The sequence below is a fragment of the Cladophialophora carrionii genome (assembly GCF_000365165.1).
Source record: "Cladophialophora carrionii CBS 160.54 unplaced genomic scaffold supercont1.1, whole genome shotgun sequence".
Taxonomy (NCBI): domain Eukaryota; kingdom Fungi; phylum Ascomycota; class Eurotiomycetes; order Chaetothyriales; family Herpotrichiellaceae; genus Cladophialophora; species Cladophialophora carrionii.
The window spans coordinates 2,329,442-2,354,632 of NW_008481816.1; the positions used below are offsets into that span (position 1 = coordinate 2,329,442).

At 54.4% G+C, this 25,191-nt stretch overlaps 10 protein-coding genes across 10 annotated transcripts; 4 read left to right on the forward strand and 6 right to left on the reverse strand.

Annotated features, from left to right (window-relative positions):
- Positions 1–331: 331 nt before the first annotated feature.
- On the reverse strand, positions 332–1,177 carry G647_00818 (uncharacterized protein; the record flags this gene model as incomplete). Its single annotated transcript, XM_008724221.1, has 1 exon — positions 332–1,177. One exon carries the CDS (start codon positions 1,175–1,177, stop codon positions 332–334), a length of 846 nt encoding a protein of 281 aa, XP_008722443.1.
- A 1,429-nt stretch (positions 1,178–2,606) lies between these two features.
- G647_00819 (uncharacterized protein) lies at positions 2,607–4,573 on the forward strand (the record flags this gene model as incomplete). Its single annotated transcript, XM_008724222.1, has 5 exons — positions 2,607–2,634; positions 2,717–3,121; positions 3,189–3,658; positions 3,715–4,176; positions 4,289–4,573. 5 exons carry the CDS (start codon positions 2,607–2,609, stop codon positions 4,571–4,573), a joined length of 1,650 nt encoding a protein of 549 aa, XP_008722444.1.
- An 833-nt stretch (positions 4,574–5,406) lies between these two features.
- Positions 5,407–5,787, reverse strand: G647_00820 (uncharacterized protein; the record flags this gene model as incomplete). Its single annotated transcript, XM_008724223.1, has 1 exon — positions 5,407–5,787. The coding sequence occupies one exon, from the start codon at positions 5,785–5,787 to the stop codon at positions 5,407–5,409; it is 381 nt and encodes a 126-aa protein (XP_008722445.1).
- Positions 5,788–7,941: 2,154 nt separating this feature from the next.
- G647_00821 (uncharacterized protein) lies at positions 7,942–9,027 on the forward strand (the record flags this gene model as incomplete). The annotated part of the gene is made up of 2 exons (XM_008724224.1): positions 7,942–8,457; positions 8,509–9,027. 2 exons carry the CDS (start codon positions 7,942–7,944, stop codon positions 9,025–9,027), a joined length of 1,035 nt encoding a protein of 344 aa, XP_008722446.1.
- A 506-nt stretch (positions 9,028–9,533) lies between these two features.
- Positions 9,534–9,737, reverse strand: G647_00822 (uncharacterized protein; the record flags this gene model as incomplete). Its single annotated transcript, XM_008724225.1, has 1 exon — positions 9,534–9,737. A coding segment is annotated over one exon (204 nt), but the record flags the coding sequence as incomplete, so codon positions are not given.
- A 571-nt stretch (positions 9,738–10,308) lies between these two features.
- Positions 10,309–11,205, forward strand: G647_00823 (uncharacterized protein; the record flags this gene model as incomplete). The annotated part of the gene is made up of 1 exon (XM_008724226.1): positions 10,309–11,205. One exon carries the CDS (start codon positions 10,309–10,311, stop codon positions 11,203–11,205), a length of 897 nt encoding a protein of 298 aa, XP_008722448.1.
- Positions 11,206–12,299: 1,094 nt separating this feature from the next.
- On the reverse strand, positions 12,300–13,936 carry G647_00824 (uncharacterized protein; the record flags this gene model as incomplete). The annotated part of the gene is made up of 2 exons (XM_008724227.1): positions 12,300–13,480; positions 13,537–13,936. The coding sequence occupies 2 exons, from the start codon at positions 13,934–13,936 to the stop codon at positions 12,300–12,302; spliced, it is 1,581 nt and encodes a 526-aa protein (XP_008722449.1).
- Positions 13,937–14,602: 666 nt separating this feature from the next.
- Positions 14,603–16,504, reverse strand: G647_00825 (uncharacterized protein; the record flags this gene model as incomplete). The annotated part of the gene is made up of 1 exon (XM_008724228.1): positions 14,603–16,504. The coding sequence occupies one exon, from the start codon at positions 16,502–16,504 to the stop codon at positions 14,603–14,605; it is 1,902 nt and encodes a 633-aa protein (XP_008722450.1).
- Positions 16,505–17,859: 1,355 nt separating this feature from the next.
- G647_00826 (leucine-tRNA ligase) lies at positions 17,860–20,728 on the forward strand (the record flags this gene model as incomplete). The annotated part of the gene is made up of 2 exons (XM_008724229.1): positions 17,860–18,315; positions 18,368–20,728. 2 exons carry the CDS (start codon positions 17,860–17,862, stop codon positions 20,726–20,728), a joined length of 2,817 nt encoding a protein of 938 aa, XP_008722451.1.
- Positions 20,729–23,793: 3,065 nt separating this feature from the next.
- On the reverse strand, positions 23,794–25,109 carry G647_00827 (uncharacterized protein; the record flags this gene model as incomplete). The annotated part of the gene is made up of 3 exons (XM_008724230.1): positions 23,794–24,281; positions 24,356–24,387; positions 24,481–25,109. The coding sequence occupies 3 exons, from the start codon at positions 25,107–25,109 to the stop codon at positions 23,794–23,796; spliced, it is 1,149 nt and encodes a 382-aa protein (XP_008722452.1).
- Between the last annotated feature and the right edge of the window lie 82 nt (positions 25,110–25,191).

Here is a 25,191-nt window from a genome sequence, read left to right on the forward strand (position 1 = left end):
GTACAATGATTCGATTCCTGCCATTACATCTTCAAATCACCCGTTTGCTATCTTCGGCATAGAGCGCAGCGCTAGGTGAATGCTCTGGAATCTTCAAGGCAACATCGTTCTCGACACCATATCGCACCGGCTGCGTGCTTCTCGCGTGAGCTCGCTGACGAACTGGGACCCTGATCTACACAGGCGCACGAGCTACACTGGGCAGAGGTGGAGAAGGTCTGCCCAGCACGTACAATGTACGGTATCTTCACGGCCTCGACACCAGGGGCTAGACATTTGCCTAAGATGGGGGAAACCGACAAGTCAAGCTTGCTTGCTTGAGTCGCTGGCTTCAAGTCCTGCCTGTACTCGAGGTTATGCCTCCATCGACCACTAGTTTCTGCCCAGTAATATACCCGGCGGCAGAATTACTCGACAGGAAGACCACCGCGTTGGCCACATCCGTGGAAGTCCCCATCTGGCCCGTGGGCACCTGATTGTGTCTCGTCTGCACCATGCCCTCGTAATCTCCGTCGGCGTACTTGTGCGCCAGGGTCTGCACCAGCGGCGTGAACATCAGGCCCGGCAGCACGGCGTTCAACCTCACACCCTTCTTCGCGTATATGACGGCCGTATGCTTGGTGAACTGCGTGACCGCGGCTTTTGTCGCCGCGTACGCGACCTGCGGTTTCCCGGCATATCGCGTCGACACAACACTGGAGATGCTGACGACGGCGCCGGACCCCTGGGACTCCATGATGGGAAGAACGAAATGACTCGTCAGGTACACGCTTTTCAGGTTGAGGCTGACCTGTGAATCCCAGACCTGCTCGCTCATCTCGGCGGGGCCGCCTCGTTCGCTGCGCCCGACGTTGTTGACAAGGATGTCGACACGCCCGTGCTTGGTCATGCAGTCCTTTACAAACTGCTCGACATCTGATGATTGGGTAACGTCCGCGGTGACCACGTCAACCACAGCGTCTGGCACCAGCGCTTCAATCCGCGATTTTGTCGTCTTGCCCGCCGACAGGTTGATGTCGCAGCCGAACACTTTGACGCCGTTGCGCGCTAAAGCGAGGGAGATGGCAGCGCCGTTACCCCACTTCTCATTGTCGGCAGGGCCATCTTGGCCGATTCCTGTCACCAACGCGACTTTGCCGCGCAGGTCTGGGTAGATTGGACTCTGGTCGGCAGACATGATGGTGTTGCGACCCGTGGCGACCCGTGGCTGAGAACAGCTTGAGGCTCACCTGACTTTCTAGTTCACCTGGGTTCTCTTGTCTCGACTGTCCGGCACGCACACACCTAGAATCTCAGACTGGTTGCATTTGGGTCCTGTGAGTTGGAAAAGGACCTGCCCTACCCTAGAAGTGAACAAGCTCGCTCTGGCAATGCCAACCTTCACACGGCGAGAACGGCGAGACGGTATCGTACGCCGGCCACTTCCCGGTCGGCGGAGATGTTGGCTTTCGAGACAAGCGAGGTCAACGTTCGAGATACCGAGACCCATGCTTACTCTGCATTGGTTTGGGCTTCTGGAGAAGCGCGGGGGATGGAGTTCCACCGTGGAGAAGTTGGGGAAATCAACTCAAGTTCGTCCTCGCTGGAGTCAGTCGGCGAAGGGACGCCGGGATGCCGGGCTCTACTGTGGCTGATTAGCGACTTCATCACCCTGGTGAGATGAAGCGAATTTCCTTTGCACGGTACGAGTACGAGGTACGAGTCGTAATCGTGCGCAGAAGATCTGTTGCGCCTCAACCTCAAGTACGAGTCACAGTACTGGCGCATCGCGTGTGCTCGCCGTGACGCGACTTACGCTGCAATTATTGCCGCCTCACTTTGACCTCACATTCACCTCACATTTCAATGCAGTAACAATCATTTTCGGCTGAGGCGTATTGTTGAATGTCTACGCTCTATCAGCTCGATGGCTTCTCTTCTGCTCCCCCCCGTCCCTCTCTTCGGCTCCTCTGCAGACGTCTGAGGCCGAGTACCGCCGTGTACAGCCATGCCGGGAATAACCCATCCCACCATCTGCTAAGCGAACCTTGTCGCGCAGGAGAAGCTTTTGAGCCGCGCCGCCGCAGCTTCTTGTTATGTCAAGCTGAGCATGTGCTGGCCTCTCCCGTCATAATTGCTGCACAACTTGGGCTCTGTCCGCGATCAGGCTTTCTCCGAGAACCTGGAAAGCCCTCCCTGTCGATCAGACGAGCGCAACCTCGAGGCTACTGCCTACTTCCCTGCAACCATGCCTCATCTCAGGACCCAAAATCTCACAGCCTTCCCCGCACGCAGCGTTCGATATCCACTGTCCACCCTGTTGGAACTAACTGCTCCTCGGATTCTGAATCCCTTACTCCTGAGTCAGCGGCGGTCAGAGCGAACAATGGATCTACAAACCTCCTGCCTATTCGTGCGGTCACTGGCCACTTACCCTCGGCTTTGCGCCCTGCAGTTGGGGATTCCGTCATGGTGGTGATGGATCACCCGGGCAATGATAAGATGGAGAAAAGCACAGGGAGCTTCTTACAAAACGACCTGGCTCTGGTACCTGCTTGACATCTGTCGCTTTGCCTGCTCTCTTGTACCGTTGTGTCTCCGAGCTGTTTGCTGGGTGATTTGCCAGGATGTTGCACAAAATCATCGTCAATCAATGTGAGTCCTCCTTGTTCAAGCGGTCATGTCTTTTCAAAATCAGGCAATGTACCGGTCGTCAAGAGCTAACGTTCGCTCATAGACAACCTATGGGTCGTCATCTTCGTGGCCATAGGCACGATATCCACAGCCTATGGCCTTGCCATCATTGGGTCGACCGTGGGCCAACCCAACTTCTACTCGTACTTTAATCTCGCCGTGGCAGGAGAGCCCGGCTATGACCACACCACCAACATGATCGGTGCCTTGAACGGGGTCAACTCGGCCGGTGCAATCGCAGGTTGCATTTCCCAGGCTTGGTCCGCCGACATATATGGCCGCAAGCGAACGATGCAGATAGGGTCGGTCATTCTCATCATTGGCGGCGCTCTCTGTGCCGGGGCCGTCAACATGGCAATGTTTCTCGTCGGTCGATTCATTGCCGGCATGGGCTCTGGCGTCCTTGCATGTGTTGTTCCAATCTACCAAGCAGAAGTATCAACACCAGGTAAGTGCTGCCATCATCATGCCTTGCTTCTTGCTCGGCCGCTGACCATTGACTATGACTCCCTCAGAAACTCGAGGAGCTATGGTTTGCGTCACCGGCATTATGTACGCGGTTGGCTACATGCTGGCCGGCTGGCTCGGTTATGCCTGTTTCCACATGTCGGCCACTGATCCAGCCGCGCAGTTTGCCTGGCGATTTCCCTTGGCATTCCAGGTCGTCTTCCCTCTTATCTTGCTCGCTGGAAGCAAGATTGTCCCCTTCAGTCCACGTTGGCTTCTCTCCAAAGGACGACGCCAAGAGGCCCTCGACGTGGTCAAACGACTCCATGCAACGGTGGGGGACACAGAGCACGTCGTCGCCCGACGCGAGTTCTGGCTCATGGAGAAGCAGTACGAGATGGATGCAAGCATGTCACAGGGCCGCCATGGACAATTTGCAGAGCTCTTCTCTACTCCTGCGAACAGAAAACGCACTCTGATGGCCTGCATTCTGATGTGGGGAGATCAATTCCTGGGAATTTTCGTCATGACAAACTATGTCAGCACTTACCTCTCTTTCAAGCCAAACGAGATCTTAACTGACTATTGCTACAGGGTGTCTTGATCTATGCAAGCCTCGGGCTAAGCGGTGACATTCCTCTCCTGCTCAATGCCTGCTGGACGACCTTCACCCTGATCGGCAACACCTGGACGGCATTGTACATCGATCGCTTCGGCCGCCGGCGCTTTATGCTCATCGGGTCCATCGGCTGTGTGGTATCTGTGATCTTCCTCTGTGCACTCACCGCCTCCTTCCTCAACACGGACAATAAAGCCGGTCTCCGCGCCGGTGTCTTCTTCATCTGGTTCTACATCTTCTGGTGGTGTTTCTTCATCGACGCCACACAGTACGTCTACGTGGCCGAGATCTTCCCCAACCATTTGAGACCCGCCGGAGTGGCACTGGGTCTGTCTGCTTTCTACCTGGCCAGCGAGGTCACCCTTGTTGCAGCGCCTGTGGCGTTGAACAAAATTGGCTGGAAGTTCTACTTGGTGTTGATCATCCCGAGTGCCGTGGTGAGTACATTTTGGCCCCACTCTTATATGGTTGTACCCGGACTTCGTCCCCGGTCCCCGAAACGGCTGTGTCATAGAGATGAATGCTAACCTTAACCGTCTTTGCCACCAGTACATCGTGATAATGTACTTCCTCTTCCCCGAGACGAAAGGCCGGACGCTCGAAGAGATCGGCCACGTCTTCGGCGACGACATGCACGTCGCGCACAACTGGTACGAGGCAACCGAGGAAGAGAAAGCGACAATCGAACAGCAGGCTCTGGAGGAGACCAAGGGCGGCCGTGTGCAGGAGAAGACCGCGACGACCGCCAACGACCTCGGCACAGTCAGTCAAGTTGAGGACTCGTTTGCAGATAAAGGGACCACGAATGTGAATGAGAATGCCAGTAAGGAGTGACCGTTTGGCCAGGCGATAGATGGGAACGCTCTATGCAGCAACCGATTCGGCGGCAAATTAGAATAGACGCCTTAGACATAGATCCTGCTCGTCGTAGTCTCATCCAAGCAGTTACTCATACTCTGTCACACTTCACTCTCTGGCGATATATATCCAAGTACAGATCGGAAGGGTGATCTCTTCCTACTCGCGGAGGCCAAGAAAGTATTAGCAGCATTGTTCCATCTCGGAGTAAACATCCATCTTAGATCGAGCGCCGTCCACATGCGATTTCTGCAAAAATAGCAGCACTCCGGATTCTCGCCTCTGGCAACTTCGTGTTCCTCTCTGCATCGTATCGGTGAGAAAGATACTTTGTTCTGCTTGGACCAGGATGGATGATATATCTCGTCTGGAATGGACGAGTAAGCAACGGATGAGTCCGGAGACGAGACAAATTGATTCTGTATGGTATGCATTCACGACCACGAGGATGTATGTCTCCCGACATCGGATCTGTTTGCATCACAGGGGATGGCGCCCCCGTCTGCACGGAGAACTTGGGTCTATTGTGTTCTACAGTAAGTAATGCACTTGGGGTTCGAACCAAGTCGGTAAACATTGGGGGACTCACCGGCTATTCATACGTACGTATGCACGGCGGCAGTATGTAAGTTGAACATATTGTATGCTCGTCGGTCGCCCCGACCTCCCCGACGCGTCCACCAACTCGACAAGTCAACAAATCAACACCTCGCTTCAACACGCGAGCCGTCAAGTACATCAAAGCCCTGTGCCTCTCGTGATGGTACGACTCTCCTCTTGGCGGCACCCAGCAGTGCGTCTATGTACACCTAAGCGGCGAAATACCCACACAAGGTGACCGCCCCTCCGAAACCAGCTACGACTAGGGCCCCGGCCCTGACGTCCCTGGGTTGCGCCTTCTTCACGCTTTCCAGGACCTTCTCCGGGATGAGCATGCGCGTTAATCCGAGGGCCAGGCCGCTCCAGCCGCTCAGCGTCACGAGGACGGGCCAGCTAGTGGTCCAGAGGTTATGGTGCCGCACGATGGCGAGGCCGCTGACGAAGATGATGGAGCCGTTGAGAAAGATCGTCGGCGGACTGCTGGAAGCCCAGATGTGCGCGTTGACGGATTCTGCCATGGAGATGGTGAGGAGCGCCGGGCCGATCAGGCGCGCGAGTTGGTGAGAGGGAGTGGTTGTGGTTGTGGTCATTTTTTATTGCGATGGTTGATGCTCCCAGCGGAGGATGGTCCCGCAACGACAATCGAGGGATATGTCTGATTGGTCGCAGAGGCTACTGGTGTAGATGAGAGAGGACCAGTGGCACTGGATGAAGGCGTGGATATGTAACTCCGGATCGAAAATATTCAAGGGTGAAAGGTGGGTGGAGGTGGAATGCCTGAACCGGGCCAGAGAAGGAACTTCGCCTGGCGCCGTATCTCGGCGCGGTGATCCCTTAACAGTCCCGGTGTCATGTCATACAGCAGATGATTGTTTGGGAGTCAGGGATCTGTGCTGCATCAATCCACGGTCCTTCCGGCCGTTATTGAGGGTACAGTAGCCGTATCCGACGTTTCGTTGTTCTGAAGATTGGATTCATTGCGAGACATGGCGGAAAAATTATAGACCGATCTCCCTCCCGGTTGTTCTAGCTTACAGAAATACCTGAAATCGCCCTGCAATGAGTGGTACGCTGAAAGTTCTCGGGCGATGTGGCGGAAGGCTGCGTTTGGGATGGTCCATGCCATCCAGCTAAAGGCAGAACGTAGATTGATGCTGGCGAGGTGGTAACGCCAGCCCAACGCTTATCAACATGATGATTTAGCTACGACTGAGGTCGGTCATGACGAGATGACCAGATAAGTCCACCGTTAAGAGGCGAGTAGCACGCACAGAAAGAGATCATGTCCCGACGTAATAGCGTATATCTCCGTTCACGCGGCTCGAAAGTCTGACTGTCTGGGCTTTGCGTTTGCTGCCTCAAAAGAATGGAATCTGAAGCAGTGTGACCAAGCTGGTCGCCAGATACGGGATCCATGTAGTGCGGCCTGCGGGCAGATTTAGCGACAGCGAAGAATAAAATCACTGACCGTCCAGCGGCTAGATATTCCACCTCTTCTGAACATAATGCAAGAGCCTAGGCTGCGGCCAGCAGATGGTGGAAGATGTGCAAGATACGTAGCTTCGGCGACTCGCCGTCCAGATTTACCTGCTGTCTCCTGAAGCTTCTACAACATCGAGCCTTTCATTTTGCGCTTTGTCTCGTATCGAGCGGAGGTGACACTCATCGTGCTCCATTACGCGTAGAGTAAGGGAGCCGTGACCAACACTAAACTCCGCACCGCAAAAACGCGCGACAAGCCATGCTCGCGAATTCGCAACGGTGTTGCAGGACCATGCCAGCTCATTTGTAATATGCTTTGAAGCAGATCTTGTCCGGTTTGCACGGCGTACGTGGAGTCTCCAGGTACGATTGGAAATCAATAACGCCTCGGGGGAATGAGGTGGTAACGTACTCCGTACAGCACACGGTCTCTCGAAGTTGAAACTAGACCTGATCGACCTGACCACCATGATCGTGGTGCTCGTAGCAGGGATGCGAGCCGTGAAAGCTCTGTTAAATTTTCCTTCTGGGGTCGAGTCCGTGTTTGCGGTATGGGCTCCTTGAAGACCCTCGCAGCATCATCTGCAATCCGTTCTCAGGCGATTGATTAGTGATGAGAAGGTAGGGATCGCGAAGCAATCACGCCACGCATCCTGTTGACGCGTCATTGAGGCGGTATGTCTGTGGTAGATTGATTGATTGAGGGTGCTGTTTCGAGAATCAACTGCTGAACAATATCAGTCGTCGTGCGGACGAGGCGGCCGCATGGGGGAGAGACACTGCCCTCGAAATGGGAGAACGTAACTCCGAAGAAATCCGGGGCACTCGAGACGCAGCCGTTCGAAATGGAGGGTGCCACGAGTTACTAGTTACGACCGACAGGTTCAGGCAGGACAGAGAAAAGAACTTCGGAATGGCCCGAGTTGACCGTGAACATGCATGACATCAGAGGACAAAGGTGGCGGAGTGGGGGACCGTCGAGCTCAGATCGGGAAATGTCTGAGTTAACACCCAGTGCTTCGGAGATACGGACGAGCCAAACGCAAACCGAGCGCCGGCAGTCCCAAGAAGGAGATTCTACTCATGCTGACTTCATGATAGCAAAAATCCGCTCCATTCGTTGCTAATCACTTCTTCCCTGAACTTTCTCCACATGAGGAAGTATATATTCTATGATCCCTCAGCCTCGCTCAGTCTGTCCCTCACAACGACTTCGACTTCAACTTCACTTCAACTTCGACGCAGAATCCCAACAGTGAACAATGGCACCACAACTTCCCACGCGCAAGCTCGGCAAGAATGGCCCTGAAGTGACAGCCCTCGGCTTCGGCCTGATGGGCCTCTCAGCATTCTACGGTAAACCCAAGCCCGATGAAGAACGATACGCCTTCCTCGATCACGTGTACAACTCTGGAGAGCGTTTCTGGGACACAGCAGACATGTATGGAGACAACGAAGATCTGATCGGGCGTTGGTTCAAGAAAAACCCTGGTCGGCGGGAGGAGATTTTTCTCTGCACCAAGTTCGCCAACTATGTCGACCCAAAGACGGGAGAGAGATCCGTGAAGAACGAGCCCGACTATATCAGACAGGCCGTCGACAAGTCCTTGAGCCGGCTGGGTATTGATCAGATCGATCTGTACTACTGCCACAGAGTGCAAGCCAATCAGCCCATCGAGATCACAGTGGGGGTCATGAAGGAGTTGCAAGATGCCGGCAAGGTCAAGTATCTGGGCCTGAGCGAGTGCAGTGCAGAAACTCTCAGGAGGGCTTGCAAGGTAAGGGGCAGCTAGGCCATCCCGAATTAATACCCGCTAACAGTCAAGCAGGTCGTACACATCGATGCCGTGCAAATCGAGTACAGTCCGTTCTCCATGGACATCGAGAGCCCACAGATCAATCTCCTCAAGACGTGCCGAGAGCTCGGCGTCGCCGTCGTCGCGTACTCACCACTCGGCCGAGGCTTCCTGACGGGCAGCATCCGAAGCCGGAGTGATTTCGAAGAAGGCGACTTCCGCACATTTGCACCCAGATTCAGCGAAGAGAACTTCCCCAAGAACTTGAAACTGGTGGACGACCTGAAGGCTCTGGCCGATGAGAAGGGCTGTACGCCAGGCCAACTCGTGCTGGCTTTCCTGTTGGCTCAGGGTGACGATATCATCCCGATCCCCGGCACGACCAAGGTGAAGAACTTTGACGAAAACATGGCCGCTTTGAACATCCAGATCTCGAGGGAAGACAATGAGAAAATCAGAAAGGTGATCGACGCGGCTGAAGTCCATGGTGGTCGGTATCCCGAGGCATTTGCGAAGGCCTTGTTCGTGGACACCGTCCCACTGACAGAGTAAAGAAGGCCGGGGCTGAGAACAGGTGGAAGAGGATCGGAGCCGAGAAATTTTCTCATTCATGACGTCGAAGTAGAGATGGGAGATAGCCTCCATATATCCATGTAGCCATAACGCGTATCCGACGACAAAGATCCGACAATCCGTCCGTACTCATACAGCCATATCAAAGCGATCATCCAGTAACGCCGAGGGTATGAATGCGGAGGCGGAGCAGAGATTGAGTGAACCGTTGTAACCGCACACACTGACGCCAAAGCGGATGCGAGATCCCAGAGCCGTCATCGTTGTGACCGCACACACTGACGCCAAACCAGACGCGAGATCCCAGAGTCATCATCGCTGTACACGCGCACACTGACGGCAAAGCAAAGATGCGATCCCACGACGAGCCCTCGTCACAATCACAGTTGAGATACCCGCAGTCGCAGTGTCGCGAACTCACTCTCGCAATCGCACCCGCACCAGTCTCTCATGACCAGCCCGTACTGCGGTACTCCCTACTCACCCCTCATCTTCGGCACGCGCCACGTCCTCCTGGACCCCAGAGCCTGTCTCTCGATCGGGACATTGAACAGCGGTTTCCGCGGCTGATTGCGCAAGAAGAGGTGATAATTGCCCCGGACGCGGCTTACTGCCTTGCGCGTCTGGATCTTCTGGTGGTCGAGAAGGATGCTGTTGTACGTGTATGAGAAGCTGAATGGGCGGGGAGGGCGGGGCATGGTGGAGATGTAGAGGGAGGGAGGAAGGAAGTGATCGAGTGAGTGTGGTGGGTGATTGCAGCGGGCTGGTCGACGCGGTGAGAGGGAGTGTTTCGCGTTGATTAGAGCATATCAGATTGGACTAGGTTGTACTGTTTCACTTTGACTAAAGAGGAGAGGAAAGTGCTTAGATTGAAGCAGGTACCCAGTACGAGCACCCCATAGGCGGTGGGTACGAGTCTGTAGCTGTTCGTGGGCCTCGAGTAAACTAATTACCTGAGGCACTCCGTACTTTGTAGATGCCACCAGTGTCTAGTTACTCCTCCGTACTCACCACTAACTGCCTCACTGCGGAGAACGTCAACTCGCCGTACCTGCCCCTTCAGAAATAAATGTTGACACCGTACGAGTATCCCATGCCGACGACTTGCTGGTCTTCTGCACAACCAGCAATAGCAGAACCTGACGGGATCTACCGCCGTACATTTGTCTCCTGTACCTCTCACCATGGATCCGTTCTCCGGCGAAGGCGGTGCGGTTTGCCCTACATCTGCCCCCCCCTCCCCTCTGCCCACTGACCTGCATGCTAATGAGGGTCCTGCGTACAGAACTCCTGAACATCTCGACCGCATTCTTCACGCACGCCTACCCGGCCGTCCTCTCCTTCGACACGTCAGCCCTCTCGGCGGACAACAAACGCAATGCCCAGATCCTGAAATACCGCGCTCAAATCGCCCTAGGACAGTCCTCGACCGTCATATCGTCGCTCAAACAATCCCAGGATGCGGCCTCCCGCTCCATCGTCGCACTTGCCCAGAACGCAGCAGGGAACGGGCAGTCCGCGCTCGAGACCGCTCTCTCCCTAGCCGACTCGGACGGCGAGGATAGTGTCGTGCAGATCTGCGCCGGAACCGTCCTGGCCGCGCACGCCGAGTACACCAAGGCCGTCGACCTGCTCAGCAAGCACCAGGGCTCGCTCGAGGCCGTCGCGCTGCTGGTCCAGATCCACCTGCTGCAAAATCGCACGGACCTCGCGGTCAAGGAAGTCGCGGCGGCAAAGCGATGGGCGCAGGACTCGCTGCTCATCAATCTGGCGGAGAGCTGGACCAACATGCGCGAAGGGGGCGCCGAGAAGTATCAGTCTGCCTATTATGTGTTTGAGGAGCTGGCGAGCGCGCCGGGCACGACGTCGCCGACCGCGCTGGTTGGGCAGGCCGTGTCGGAGATCCATCTCGGCAGGCTGGAGGAGGCGGAGGCGGCCCTGCAACAGGCGATGAGCATGGAGAACGCCGACGTCCAGGCCGTGGCCAACAGTGTCGTGCTCGCCAGTGTGATGGGGAAGAAAGGGGATGTCTTAGAGGGCTTATTGCAGCAGTTGAAGGAGAAGGATGCGGGGCATGCTCTACTGAGGGACCTGGAAGAGAAGAGTCAATTGTTTGATGCCGCAAGTGCGAAATATGCTCCGAAAGTTGCAGGATGAGCGGAGAGCGGATCAATGGGCGTTGCATTAGCGAAGGGTGCTGTATGCCGAGGCCGAACGGGGCAAGACCCATTGACCATGAGTATTGACGAGTCTACCAGCCGGTCGCATTTGATGTCAATCCGACGGCTTGGTGGCAGCACTGGCAGAGAGGGTCGCGTTTTCACGATGATGATATGAGTCTCCATGAAGGCGTGGAAAATGCAAAACGGCATGGCACGGCGCTTATAGACGACACTCCGAGAGGAGCGAGGTCTGGAGCGACAACTAACGCCGACCCTGGTCGATAGTAGAAGACTCAACTCCAGGAATTACGGTGCTCTGCCCGTGGCTCCTGTATTTGAGAGCGCTGCAATACGCGCTTGAGTGTGACTTGAGTCTGTCACACTGAGGTCCCAAATATATACATTTGCTGTACGGAGTACACCACGCCACTTCGAGGAGGATGTTCCAGCCCCCACAATGCGGTTCCCAGTACACAACGGTGAATGACTTGGCCAGTCAGGCTGAGGCCACCATACTCAGTGACACGATCGTTTGTGACACGATCGTTTTTGGGACACAAGGTCAAAGAGAAAGTCAATGGAGATCTGATGAATCTGCTACGTGACAGTGACTTCTGGTACCGTTGAAGCGGATATTTGAGAAGGAAAAGACAGAGACGTAGAATATAAATTCCCCAGAAGGCCCCGGCACACGGACTGAGGCTCTACCGCAGCGCCCCGCTGCCATCAAGCGGCTGCTGCAGCACTGGCTAGCCAAGTAGCGACGCGACGAGGATGCAATGTTAGGCGGTATACCAAGCTGCACCGGAGGAATAATTCGATCCGCTCCCGGGGTGAGAATGGCCAGGATGGTGAAGAATCGAAGACTCCGTCAGCGGCAGCGACAAGGTTGGGGTTACAGCTCAGTCTGGGTATGCCCCTTGGGATGATCGGATATCCTTGGAAGCCTACACCAACAACTTTTGCAAATCTGACTCTTGCTTCCATATTCTCATCAGCGCACGGCTGTGGCACTGCTCGGCTCGGCTCGAACTGTAAACGGTGGAAAGTCCATGAGGCGTGATATTTCCACCTCCTCTTCCAGTGAAGTCATGCTGTCGAAGACGCTATGCTTTTGTCTCTCTTTCTCGACTCCAGACTCGGTGTGAGTCCCATAGACTCCTTGTTCTGGATTCTCGTCGCCTCTACCAGCTCCGGAAACGTCTCGGCGAACAATGGCCCTAGGCTCCAGTTTTCGAGTCGACGAATATGCCGCTCGAAGACCGGGTTCATGACGGGTTCATCCTGCTCAGATGTGCTTAGGAGACAGTCGACGGGGTCGTAAGGCCAATTGACGCTCAGGCCCGAGGTGAAAGGGATGAACCAGTTGTCAAATGGGTAGTCCTGCGAGTTTGCAACGAGTTTCTCGCGCAGGCGAGGCCACGGAAGGTGATCTATCCAGGCCGGATGTGAGGTATATAACTGTATCGGAACGGGATGCAGCCATTCGGGTAGCCGCTCGTAATTCTCCTGCGTCGGGTGGATTTGCCAACGCATCATACTGAACATGCAGAACAAAGTCGCTACCTGATTCGGCAGTTCTGCGATGTCGGGGAATTTAGATATGATGTCGGTCATAAATTGGGATAAAGGATCCAGTGCAGGATTTCCGGATGGATTCAGAAGTGACGACACGGAAGGGTAAGAAGGTGGGATTGTCCCATTGGCCCTGGTCGGTTCGCGCTCACGGGATTGCAGGAAGTTGAGGAGGAGCCGGTCCAAGGGACACGTCGCCGGGCCAATCTTAGGGAGAATGCTCCATGGTGCGGCAGGCACCTGCAAATGCTCAGACAGACTGGCGGCAGTTGAAGCATAAGCCGGATGTTGGCTTGACGGCGAGGAGTGTTGTGGAGGTTGCAGGTTATCGAGGTTGCCGTTGCTCGGTCTTACTCCCAGGCTATCCAGTAAGAAGCTGAAGTTGACTCGCTCTCCGCTGTCGTTCAGCTCGAGGCCTCGCTGAAGGTTGTCTCGCTGGATGCTGAGAGCATCCCTCGACACAGGCCAAGTCCGGGCCTCTTCAGGGCCTTCAGCTGCGAACGCAGGTTGGTATGCAGAAGCCCCCATCTGGCCATGCGTCGTGCTGGGCGGCACGGAGAACGCTGTTCTCCCATGTTGCTGTGTGGTGAAGTAGGCCGGATTGGGGGAGGCGCTGGTGGCGGGTGTAAAGGCAGGATGGGGCGTGTGCCGGCCGATTCCAGCCTGGACATTGTGTTGGGCGGCAGTGGCAAGGTCTGGTCCGAGATCAGTAAGCAACGGCCTGCGCTCTGTTGCAGGTCAGGAGTCATACCAGTCAGTCCTTGGGCCCCTATGATGGGCTGGATGAGAGACATGACCGAGGCCAGCCTCCTCCGGATCTCTTCATTCTCGGCTTGAATGGCCTCTTTCTGTCGGAGGACTTCCTGCAGCTCTTGATACGGCTGCTGGGACGTCAACTCTTCTATCCTGCGCTCCAGGTTCTCAATAGTGTGCTTCGTGCGCTCCCTGATGGCGCGCTGGGCATCTCGATCATTGGCACGCTTTTTGGCCAGCTGCTCGGGGGTGAGGCTTGCCACGCCACGAGACCCAGCGCCACCAGCTTTTCGCTTTCGGCCGGCCAGTGACGTGGAGGACGGGGGGAGGTCATTGCCGTCGGCAGGCTGGGGAGGCGACGCAGGAGAGGCGGCAGAGTGCCCTGCGTCGTGCTGCATGTTGGCTTCCGAGCTTAGCAAAGAATGGCTCGATGCAAGGTTTGAGTCAGTTGATGTGACGGGGAGGTGACGACCTGAATCGAGATACGCGCCACGTACCACGGAGAGTTTGGGGGGCGACAAGCGACGGCCCAGTCGTTAGGCTTTCGGCAGGGGCGCCAAGCACCCGATTGGGGCAAGCCCACGCGCACCCGCACTATGCCGGGATCAGGTGTTGACTCGTCTAGGCACCCACTATAGGTGCTAGGGCACGCCCCCAGTACGTGACGTCTAACTCAGATGTCGGAGTGAATTCAAGGTTCAAGGAATCAACACGGAAAGTGAAGATTTCGCAAAGTGGATTGTCGGAGTCTTCGGCGACTGCTGGATAATGCCTGATCGATTGATGAATCTGTCTTCTATGCTGTGTCCAACCGCGCATGTACCTGTCTATCTGAACCTATGGAACAAGAAAAGGAAAGGAATGCAAAGTAACTGACCCTCGGCAAGCACCCTTAGAAGCCGACGTTTCTGCATCGCGATGCCAGCGCGGGAGAAAACGAATATGAAACCAGCAGGGCCTTGTGCCTTTGATCGCTTGTTAGTCCGCAGCACCCCTGGGCCCTCGTGCCCGCGTTGCTAGTTGAGAAATCCTGATGTCACAACTTCTTCTGTTCCGCTGGGCCCTCACTTGCTCAGCCAGTGGGTGGAGCGCTTGAACACATTTTCAACCTCCGAGGTCACTGGGTAGCTGTAGTGGCCGCCCTTCGCAACTGGTTCGTGACGGAAGACGACCTCTGCGACATCTTCACTGCCGAAGTACTCATGGTGATCGTCGAGAATGCAGTCAGCGAGCTCTTTGCGGTTCTTCTCGACTTGCTCATGTGTAGTGGCCGATTGGAGGTCGATACACTCCAGGCATTCTTCCTCTGGTACTTCTTCGGGCGGGATAAACATGCCTTCGAAACTAGCGAGGTGGTGATTTCGCTCTCTGTCCAAGAGTCTTCCGTTGAGCTTGAGGAACATCGTCATGTCTTCGCCTTGCTTTGCAGCTGCCTTCACGTCGAGATTCAGGTCGTATTCGTACCCCACAAACCCCAGTCTGCTCCCACTGAATGATATGTAGTCCTGCCTAGTGAGATCTTCTCCAATTGCAACCGCCTTGTGGACTTCCTCGAGGTGGTGTGCGTCTATGCCCGTCTTTGTGCTGACGGAATCACACAGCTCTCGGATATTTCTATCCACACAGATATCGGTTAGATAAAGCCGAGTGACGGATGGAGAAAGCGCCTCGACGAACTCGTTTGCGAACCACGGTGACTTCGAGTGAATATGGAGTTCGACCAGCTCAAGAGACCGCATGCGGGAAACACAGTCTTTGAAGGATCCCATGAGATTCCCAGACTGGTAATTGTCTTCGGAAACAGGGCCATGCACGCAAACCCGTAGCTCCCTCAGTCGCGTAGCTTCGTTAGGCATTCGGGACAGCACTTGTGTTGCCTCATTGTAGAAGCTGATTTGTCCGCCATGGAGTTGGAACGCCGCATCTGGGATGGTCCACTCCAAGCTCTCCAGTGTTTCGGCGACTTTCAAAGCGATTTGGCTGGCGGTGAGGATTGCGTTTGCATCAACACGGAGTTCTTTGACCGGAGGCATATTGCCATTGACTGGCCAAACCAGATTTCCCAGCCCCAGGGATGGACAACCTTTGTACTCCACATGCAGTGCACTTCGAGGATCCGCGGAGACGTAGAGTTTCTGAAGCCGAGGTTTGTTCATGAGCACATGGGCTTGGAGCAAAGGCATGTTGAGGTTGTCCAGAACGAGGACTTTGAGGTGTTGCAGCCAAGGAATACCATTGACCAGTGTAAGGCGTCGCCGATAATGCTGTCCGTCGATGTGCAGTTTGGACTTCAAGGGCACGATCGACATGTCGTGCTTTCCACAGCTATGGGCAACCGAGCTGGTGCTGACCCCGTATCCGTCTGGCCCGACGCCGAAGAGATGGAGTTCTTCAAGTTGAGTCGACAGTCTCAGAACTTGGGCAATCTGAGAGAAAACCCTGCTCGATGCATCGTGACGTATCTCAAGGAACAGACTCTTGACGTTGTGGTAAGCATTGCTGTGAAGTACTGCGGCATTGAGTGTTCGTGTGATGAATTCCAGGGCCCGATTGAATGGCACCAGGACCGTGGGCTGGTAGTTCCAGCGTCTCGAAGTCTCATGAAATGTTTGTCTGCAAGCAAGCTGGTAATTCTCGTACCCAGCCACGGGTCGAGTGCCGGCAACTTCTTCTTCTGGATGCAGAAGTTCCAGAATCGCGTCACGGACTTCCTGAGGGATAGCAAGGAGATGATTCGTGGGGTAACGGACACTAGAATGCTGGACTTCTGCAACTTGAGGTGTGAAACGGCCACGCGCCTGTGGACAACGAGTCCGTTCCGATCCTCGCGCAACATCAGCCCAGTTGCGAAGCAGTAAACCTCTGCCATCTTCCGCTTCAAGAGCTTCGTTGGCATCTTTCTCGGTCGAGTCGCTCTTGCGGAGTGCATTGCGTTTGACCGGAGATCGAGCCACATTGGGCTGCATGAACCCTGTTCAGACAGATCAGTCAGTGGATAGCATGGAAGATAACGACTGCGATACCCACATTTTCTAGTGATAGCTGACTGATTCACAATGCTAGGTGCCATGGTGTCGGGAACATTCGCCCTTTCCCCCCTTTGTTTTGCTTATGAGACAATAGAAGGCAAGAAGTGAACCGAAAGGGAGCTTTGGCTCCTTGGGGCACGGAAGACTATGAGAGTCCGAAACGGTTCAGACTAAACAACAAAACAAGTGGTTCACATCACCCACAGGTGGAAGTGGCCAACCAGTTCAGCTCCGCCGGGCAACCTATGCAGAGGAGTTGGGTCGCAGAACTCGTAGGCACTTTCGGCCGGCCAGATCGAAGTATTCCGTGGAGGACGTTATTGAAGTTATATTGTGGAAGGTTTCTGGAAAGAAAGCCCAGGCATGTTGTGAGAGATAGTGAGATACTGACTGAAAGTAGAACACCTGATCAAAAGAAGAGGCAAGTTGCGAGAGAGCCGATCTGGTCTCGGAGGCAGCGCAATTCTTGTCACTCCGAAGAGCATTGATCCAGTGACGCGTGTGAGCTGCCAACGGTAGAGACATGTGACCAGCGTAGACAATACCGGATGCTCCTGGACATCAAATTAGTGAAGTGTCACGAACAAAAACAACCCGTCTGCTGGCAAGTGACATCACTGCAGCTCAAAGCATGAGTCAAAATACTCGAATGAGACCGAAATAACCTGAAACTCAGCTTTGAATAAAGATATAGCTAGATACCCTAGGAATGAGAAGGATCAAGAGCGCGACAAGAACATATCTTAGATGAGTTAAGACTGAGGCCGCTGTGCCTAGAACAAAGGCTGCTCTGCCTAAATGCCTCGACGATGGTTTCATATCGTCCCATCATACACAAGTCCGTGGAATGGGAATACGAAGCCATTTTGGCACACTGGAAAGCGGTGTTGTGAGGCTCAGACGTTGCAGTTTGCTCATTTGTTTACCAGCAAGGTCGACCATGTCGTGGCAAGACACAGCAAGCAGTTGCGTTCCAACACAGCGTCCCGCAAAGGGAGAGCGTGCCAGATGATAGACTTATGAGTAAAGCCTTCAGAGTTTGGTATATAGCTAGATCATAGCCAGATCCCTTGGTGTTGAATTGGATGAAATGCTGTTTCGATGCCAAGATCCCACACTGTGGCACCAGGCTGGTTAGCGCGTCAATCACGTGTTGATTAAACGCGGTCAATTTCTCGCCGAACGATTCGGAGTACCTCATACCTTCACTGCGTCTGCTTCACCTCACCACGCGCTACGACGACTCGTGGTTTTGTATCCCTTCGAGGACGGCGCGGGAGGGCCTGGAGGTGATGTTGTTGTCGAGAAGTTTCGTGGTCAGACAATCAGCATGGCTGTGCTTTGCTCGGGATCTGCATTCCAATTCCCTTCAATCTGCCTCCCATGCTCCTGGCCGCCTGGACTTCCGTGCCATTGACTCGAAATGGCAGCAAAGATGGGCAAACAAGACTGCTGTTCGGCAGGCACAAGCCTCACCCAAATCTTATGTCCTTCCCATGTTTGCATATCCCTCCGGATCTCTGCATATGGGTCACCTGCGTGTCTACACCATATCCGATGTTATCGCCCGTCACCGACGAATGAGAGGCCATGATGTTTTGCACCCGACCGGATGGGATGCGTTTGGACTCCCGGCTGAGAATGCTGCAATCCAGCGTGGCGTTGACCCGGCGGTATGGACACAAGAGAATATCACAAAGATGAAGCAACAGCTGAAGAGCATGAACACAAGTTTCAATTGGGATGCTGTAGGTTCCAGGGCTCTGAATGAATGTATGTAGACTGATCGGATGTCTGTAGGAAATTTCAACATGTTTACCGTCATTCTACAAACACACGCAGGATATCTTTCTGAGGCTGTATCACCGAGGGTTGGCGTACCAGGCCGAAGCCCTGGTCAATTATGATCCAGTGGATAGAACTGTGCTTGCCAACGAGCAAGTAGATCATAATGGACGCTCTTGGAGGTCAGGAGCACTTGTCCAGCAGATCAAACTCCGCCAATGGTTTTTGAAGATTAGCGAATTCAAGGAGGCATTGCTGCAAGACCTCGACTACCTCGCTGAAGGCGGGAAATGGCCCGACCGAGTGTTGACCCAGCAGCGGAATTGGATCGGCCGATCTAATGGTGCACGCATTCAATTTGCGTTGAGGGACGAAGCTGGGAAGTCCTCCAATATTCACGTATTCACAACGAGGCCTGATACCTTGTTCGGGATCAAGTATATCGCCTTGTCACTGACCCACCCGCTTGTGGTTCAGGCTGCCGGTCAATCAGCAGAGCTTCAGAGGTTCATCGATAGGCGGGCCTCTTTCCCACCCGACTCAAAGGAGGGATTCCAACTCCCCCTACAGGCCATACATCCTCTCTCGCAGTCTGGATACCAGGACATTGGACCTTTATCAGTCTTTGCTGCACCCTATGTACTTGACGACTATGGAGAAGGCGCGGTTATGGGCGTGCCGGCGCACGACTCTCGGGATCTTAGCTTCTGGAAACTTCACCGCCCCTCGGAACCCGTCACGATAGCTATCGCACCGGAGCCTTCCGATAGCCTTCCAGCCCAATTGCTCCCTTCCGAGCTGTCGGAAGCCTACACGAATGACGGCTTTTTGACCACAGTCTGCGGGTCCTATGCTGGCATGTCAAGCAGCGCGGCCAGAACAAAGATCGTCTCTGACTTGCACAAGGCAGGTCTGGGGCAGGCTGTCGAAACCTGGAGACTGCGCGATTGGCTGGTAAGCCGACAGAGGTACTGGGGAACGCCTATTCCCATCATACATTGTCCGCAATGCGGCACTGTCCCCGTGCCCAAGAACGACCTTCCAGTGATGTTGCCCCCGCTAGACTCTTCCATCAAGGGTCAGACTGGCAACCCACTCGACAAGATCGATGAGTGGGTCAACTGCAGATGTCCCCAGTGTAGCGGGCCGGCGAAGCGAGAAACCGACACTATGGATACATTCGTTGATTCGTCCTGGTATTTCATGCGGTTTCCGGACCCGAACAACGTCGAAGAGCCCTTTTCCAAAGAGTCAGCAGCCAGCATGCTTCCTGTCGACACGTACGTGGGTGGTGTGGAACACGCAATCCTCCACTTGCTCTATGCGCGGTTCATCTACAAGTTTCTGTGTAGTGAAGGCCATGTCTCGGGGGAGACTGGCCACGCCGAACCATTTCAACAACTCATCGCCCAGGGGATGGTCCATGGCAAGACCTTCTCTGATCCGGACACGGGCCGATTCTTGCTACCGGATGAGGTCGACATTGCGGGCGAATCCGGTGTCATCAAGTCAAACGGTAAGCTGGCCAACGTGACGTGGGAGAAGATGTCCAAGAGCAAGCATAATGGCGTGGATCCTAGTATCGCCATTGAGAAATACGGCGCAGATGCCCTCCGAGCTCACATCCTCTTCGCAGCACCGATCAGCGAGGTGCTACAATGGGATGAGGAGAAGATCGTGGGGATACAGAGATGGTTCGGTCGAGTCAACCGGATCGTGGCCGAGCTTGTTGGCATCACCAAGACTGCTAAGAGCGACCTTCCGAAGACAATCGTTCCCGAACTGAGCACTCTCAACGACAGCGACGCGAAAGCTCTGCTCCTAGCGCAGAGCATCAGTGAAAACGTCTCGAAAACATTCTCGCGCGACATTTACAGCCTGAATACGGCGGTCTCTGACCTGATCAAGCTTACGAACGGTTTGGATGATATCGGGATTAACAACCTGACGCCGTCTATCGCCCATATCGCGGTCGCCTCGCTCCTGAAGATGATGGCGCCGATCACCCCTGCTTTCGCCGAAGAATGCTGGGAAAGCTTAATGTCGACATCAGACTGTGACAGCATCTTCGACACGGTGTGGACGGGAGAGATCATCACCGCAGAACAAGTCAGGGCGCTTCGAAGCCGACAAACCACCATCACGTGCGCTGTGCAGGTGAATGGGAAATTACGCTTTACCGCAGAGGTGCCAGCATTGTCGGCGGAGCGGCAGAACGACCACCACAACAACCAAAAAGCGCGAGAGGAGGAGATACTGCGTGCTGTGCTCCGTTCTGAAGAAGGCCGCGTGTGGCTGACGGAGAAGAATGACTGGGAGAAAAGAAGGCGAGTCGTCGTGGTCGGAGGGGGGAAAGTGCTGAACGTGGTGTTCTGAGCAGGACCCGGCTCGGACAAGCATCTTCGTCGTGGAAATGAAGTCCATACGTATTAGGCTTTAATTGTAAGAACATATATGTTTTCAGATATAAAGTACTAATTATTGATCAACTAAAATATACACATGGCGCTTCTTCCAAGCCGAGCTCCACGTTCAGTCAGATGCGAAGACTCATTCTGTCCTCGTGCCGTAAAACTGACAGGCTCGATTGGCGGAGTGTCCTTGATCCCTCAGAGAGCCTGGGCTGTGTGTGTAGACCACGCGACGAACCTCTTTTGTCGTGTCCGTGACCTGTGCCAACAACATCTCAATGTTCAGGGGTAGGAGTTTCTGCCGGTCAGGGGCCTCGGCGGGTGTGATAGTATACTGTATTCAGAGTCATGGCTGCTGTAACTACACCATCGATTGGGAGACAAATGTAAACAATTATGCGTCCGTTCGGTGAGAATTCTAATTAATGACAAGAGTGAGATCCTGCAAGTATGGCCATTGTTTCTACGGAGTAGATCCATCCTATACATCTGAATTTGATCATTATGTTGCTGGACCGACTAGCGTAGCTGGAGTCCTGGAGCTCTCGACTTTCCCCGTCGTAGAATAAATGGACTTGTGTCATTCACCAGCTGGTCGCATACCGTCGGGGTCGTTCAGGATTTCTAGTGTGCTTCCACGGCATTCGCTACGCCCTAGGTCCGGGTGGCGGGAAGGCTGAGATGGTGCTGAATACAAGACACGAAAGGAAGGTGAGAGGAGCGTGAGGTTGAACCGCACGTAGATGGTTATGAAGGCGGCAAGGGTCGCGGTGCAGGAATACTGTATCATTGCTTGTCTGTGCTTGTCTGGCCAAGGGAAAGTCTGGTAGGTACCCCATTCGACCCATTCGACCCATTCGACCCATTCGACCCATTCGACATGGTGGACTTGCTTGTAGAACTGCCCAATACTGCCGCATGCTCGCCCCAAGTTCGCAAAGTGGCTGACCGCTCCGCCGTAGGAGCTCAGGCATCTTGCCGCAATTCGGGCAAGCCAGTCACATAACTCAAGAGACTTATTCAGTACTCAGGTACAACCAAACAGAGAAGTCTTTTCATCTCAGACATATTTGCGCATGGGCCAAACTCCTGCAAACCGAGGTGATCCCGACGCGCATTTTGCTTGGTCGTCGTTGTTTACAGAGTTCAATAAGGTGTTCTAATCTCTGGTACGGCCTATCAGAAGAGAAAGCATGCGGCACTGCCACTCCATACCCTCGACGACAGTATGAGCAACCATGCTGAGTGTCGAAGAATGACCCATTCGCCACGACAAAAGGTATAAAGTCTCGGCCATGCCAGCAAAAGAAATACAGCCAGCCTCCGACCTGTGATTGTTCTTCTTCATATGCCCTTGGGCTCCGAGATCCTTCAAGATTTTTCACCCACCGATATGGGTTGTTTGAAGGATGATGAAATTGCAAGCCACACCAGGTGCATCGGCCTGCATTTCCGACTTCAAATGAACGGGTGTAGATCTAGCAAAAAACAAAAAAGCATCAGCCTCCGACTTGTTTGGTTTCTTCTTCATTGCCCCCTGGCGCCGAGATCCTTCAAAATCTTCACCGACTGAGGGGAATCGAACCCACCAGTATTGGTTTTTGGAAGTATGATGACCTTGCAGGCCACACCATGTGCATCGGCCTGCATTCCTGACTTCAACCACTACTGGTCGTCTATGGGGAGACGGCGAAAGTCGAAGGCCGGCAGCCTGGTGGACTTAGGGGGAGGGATTCGATTGCTGAAGCACGATCTGGGAACTAAAAAGGTAGCGTGAACACCGGCATCGTGCATATTGTAGCATTGCAAAGAAAGGAGAAGGAAGTGTGAAGGACTGCCTGGAATTCTGACAGTTTGACACCGTGAGGTAGGGAGGGACGAGGGAAGAGTAAGAAATGCAAAGAGCGGGCAGGCTTTATTCTACGGCAGCATCACAAGAAGGAAGGCGGGAGATGGGTATAGCACGTTGAGGAAGGAATAGCCAGCATTAGAGGTGGCAGCACAGTGGTAAGGTATCTGAGGGGCTCCTTCTCCCAACTCTCCAGCGTCCTGCCTGCCACAAGCACCAGAACTTCCCCTGGCAACGACCTCACAGAACGAGTGAGGGCTCCGCTTGCTTGAGTGGGAGCAGCAGTTGCGGGACGACATGGCGCAAGGTCTAGCCGCACAGGAAAATCGCCTACTTGAGGACTTTGGAATCTTGCTGGGCATGTCCATGATGTGGCCGAGAGGGCGGCCGAAGAGAACTGTCTAGTATTCAGCCCTCCCAGGTCGACACGTTGCTCGGCATCCCCGTGCCAGGCCTTGACGTTAGCAGCCGAACTCGCTGGTTGGCGATACGGAAGGATGGGCGAAGATGCACCAAGTCGAGCGGCAAGACCTGTCGGGTCTGCAGGCCGCAAGATAGAAGGGTGTGCTCGCACCAACGTGGCCCGAAGTGTGTCAGGAATGCCTCAGGTAAGTGTGGGCGCTCGGCATCCTACTTGTTCAAGACCATCACGAGAGCCCTCCAGCAGGAAGGACCAGAAGGAACTCAGTCGCTCTTCTTGCAAAGCCCCCTAGGCAAACGGTTACGGTACGACCCTGCCGGCACTGCATGGATGGCTTGAGCGGTTCATTCCTCCTTGACAATGCTGCGCGGCTCTCTCGGTCGGGGTCACTTCGCTGCAGTGTCAATAACATAGCGATTCTGCTGTGAAGGGAGGCGAAGCTTTCAACATGCTGGCTGAACCCTTAGGTGTGGCTCAGCAACACTCCACTTCTCAAGATGAGGAACCGGGTAGGCGACCCGTGATCCATCGGCATTCACTATAGTAGAAAGATAAAGATGTATATAGGCCTCCAGCTCAGCCAGAACAGCTTCGTCGTCATCGGTCATCCATATAGAAGTTCAGGGACCGATATAGATTTCTGAGGCCGTCCAGCTGTACGACCTTCTTGGTGCCGCAAACGAGAACTTTTCGGAGACACGGACAGGTGGACAGCCGTCCCGGTCACGCAGGTACAGATTCCCCCCGTTTCTCTCCCCTCTCACAGCCGACAAAAAGTCTCGACCGCGACTTTGGTGTCCTCCTTCGTTTCCTTCACCAGGCCGCTGACGGCTCTGAAATTCCCGTCTTTCGCATCTCCAACCAGCTCGAACAGCAGGCTCTCGCTCGTTGTGACGATCGCACCTTCTCTCGCCAGCCGATTCAACGCCACGGGTCTCTCGGCCGCATTGCAGCTCGATACCCCGTCCGCCAGGACATAGACCTTGTGGCCGCCAGAAAGGAGGTCCAGCGTCGTCTGAGTGACGCAGATGTGCGTCTCGATGCCCACAAGGAACACCGACAGCTTTTCATTGCCAGCGGCCAGCTTCTCCAGCTGAGTCTGGAGGTCCGGGACCAGCATGCTGAATGCGGTTTTGTCGATCGCAGAAGCCGACCCTTCAGGCAGCAGCGAAGCGACCTCTTCGACCGTGTCCCCCAGACGGGCAGCGTTCTGTGTCGTCACGAAGATGGGGAAGTTGAGGATTTTGGCTACTCAGAAAGGGGGGAAATCGTGAGTTTATCGTACGAGCTAGAGAATTGAAAATCTAGACGCCGAGACTTACCTGCTTTGACCATCTTCTGACTCGTCTTGATCCTGTAGTAGAGACGGTATTGTCAGTGAATCAGCCTGCAAGGCGGTAGTGAGTGAAGCAACGTATTATTGCTCTTAGCGAGAGGAAAGACATACACCTTGTCAAACTCCCAGATCGCGCCCCGGAACTTTTCCTGCACATCGCAGATGAACAACACCGGGTTTGCAATCCGCTTGCTGTTCACTGACATGCTGTCCAGGCCGTTCTTGGATCCCCTCGTTTTTAAAGACCCCTCTCGAAATAACACGCCAATCTCCTTCCTTGGACCAGACGTCTTCCGGATAAATGGATCGGCCTTGCTGCGCACGACGTGTCGTCTTATAAGCGAACGACCATCAAAGTCGGCCTCAGATTCGGCTTCGGGATCGAACTCCGCCTCTACGTTTGAAGGCGTCTTTCTTATCAAGTCGCCGTCAACAACTGACAGAGGTCTCGGCCTTGGAGACTGCGGCGTGTGCGGTGCTGGAGTTGTGTCAGAGGCGAAATCAGCAAACAGCAGCGCCGCTTGCGTCTTGGTGGTCGATTTCCGGGCTTGGCCCTCCGTCACAGCTCCCGGAAGTGGGATCTCACGGGTTGGCAATGTATGGTCTGCAACAGGTTTTCCGGTGTGTTGATTTCGAGCAAATCCCGGCGTGGAGACACTGGATACTCGTCCGGTAGGCTTTGTGCAAGAGATTGGGAGACGTAGACAGAATCTCGTCCTGGAAATGATGGACGATTGCATAGGGGACGAGCTGATGTTATGTATGAAGGCTTTGGTTCAGTCTCGTCAGTCCCAGGTGAAAGGTCGGGGAAGATCGGGCCAA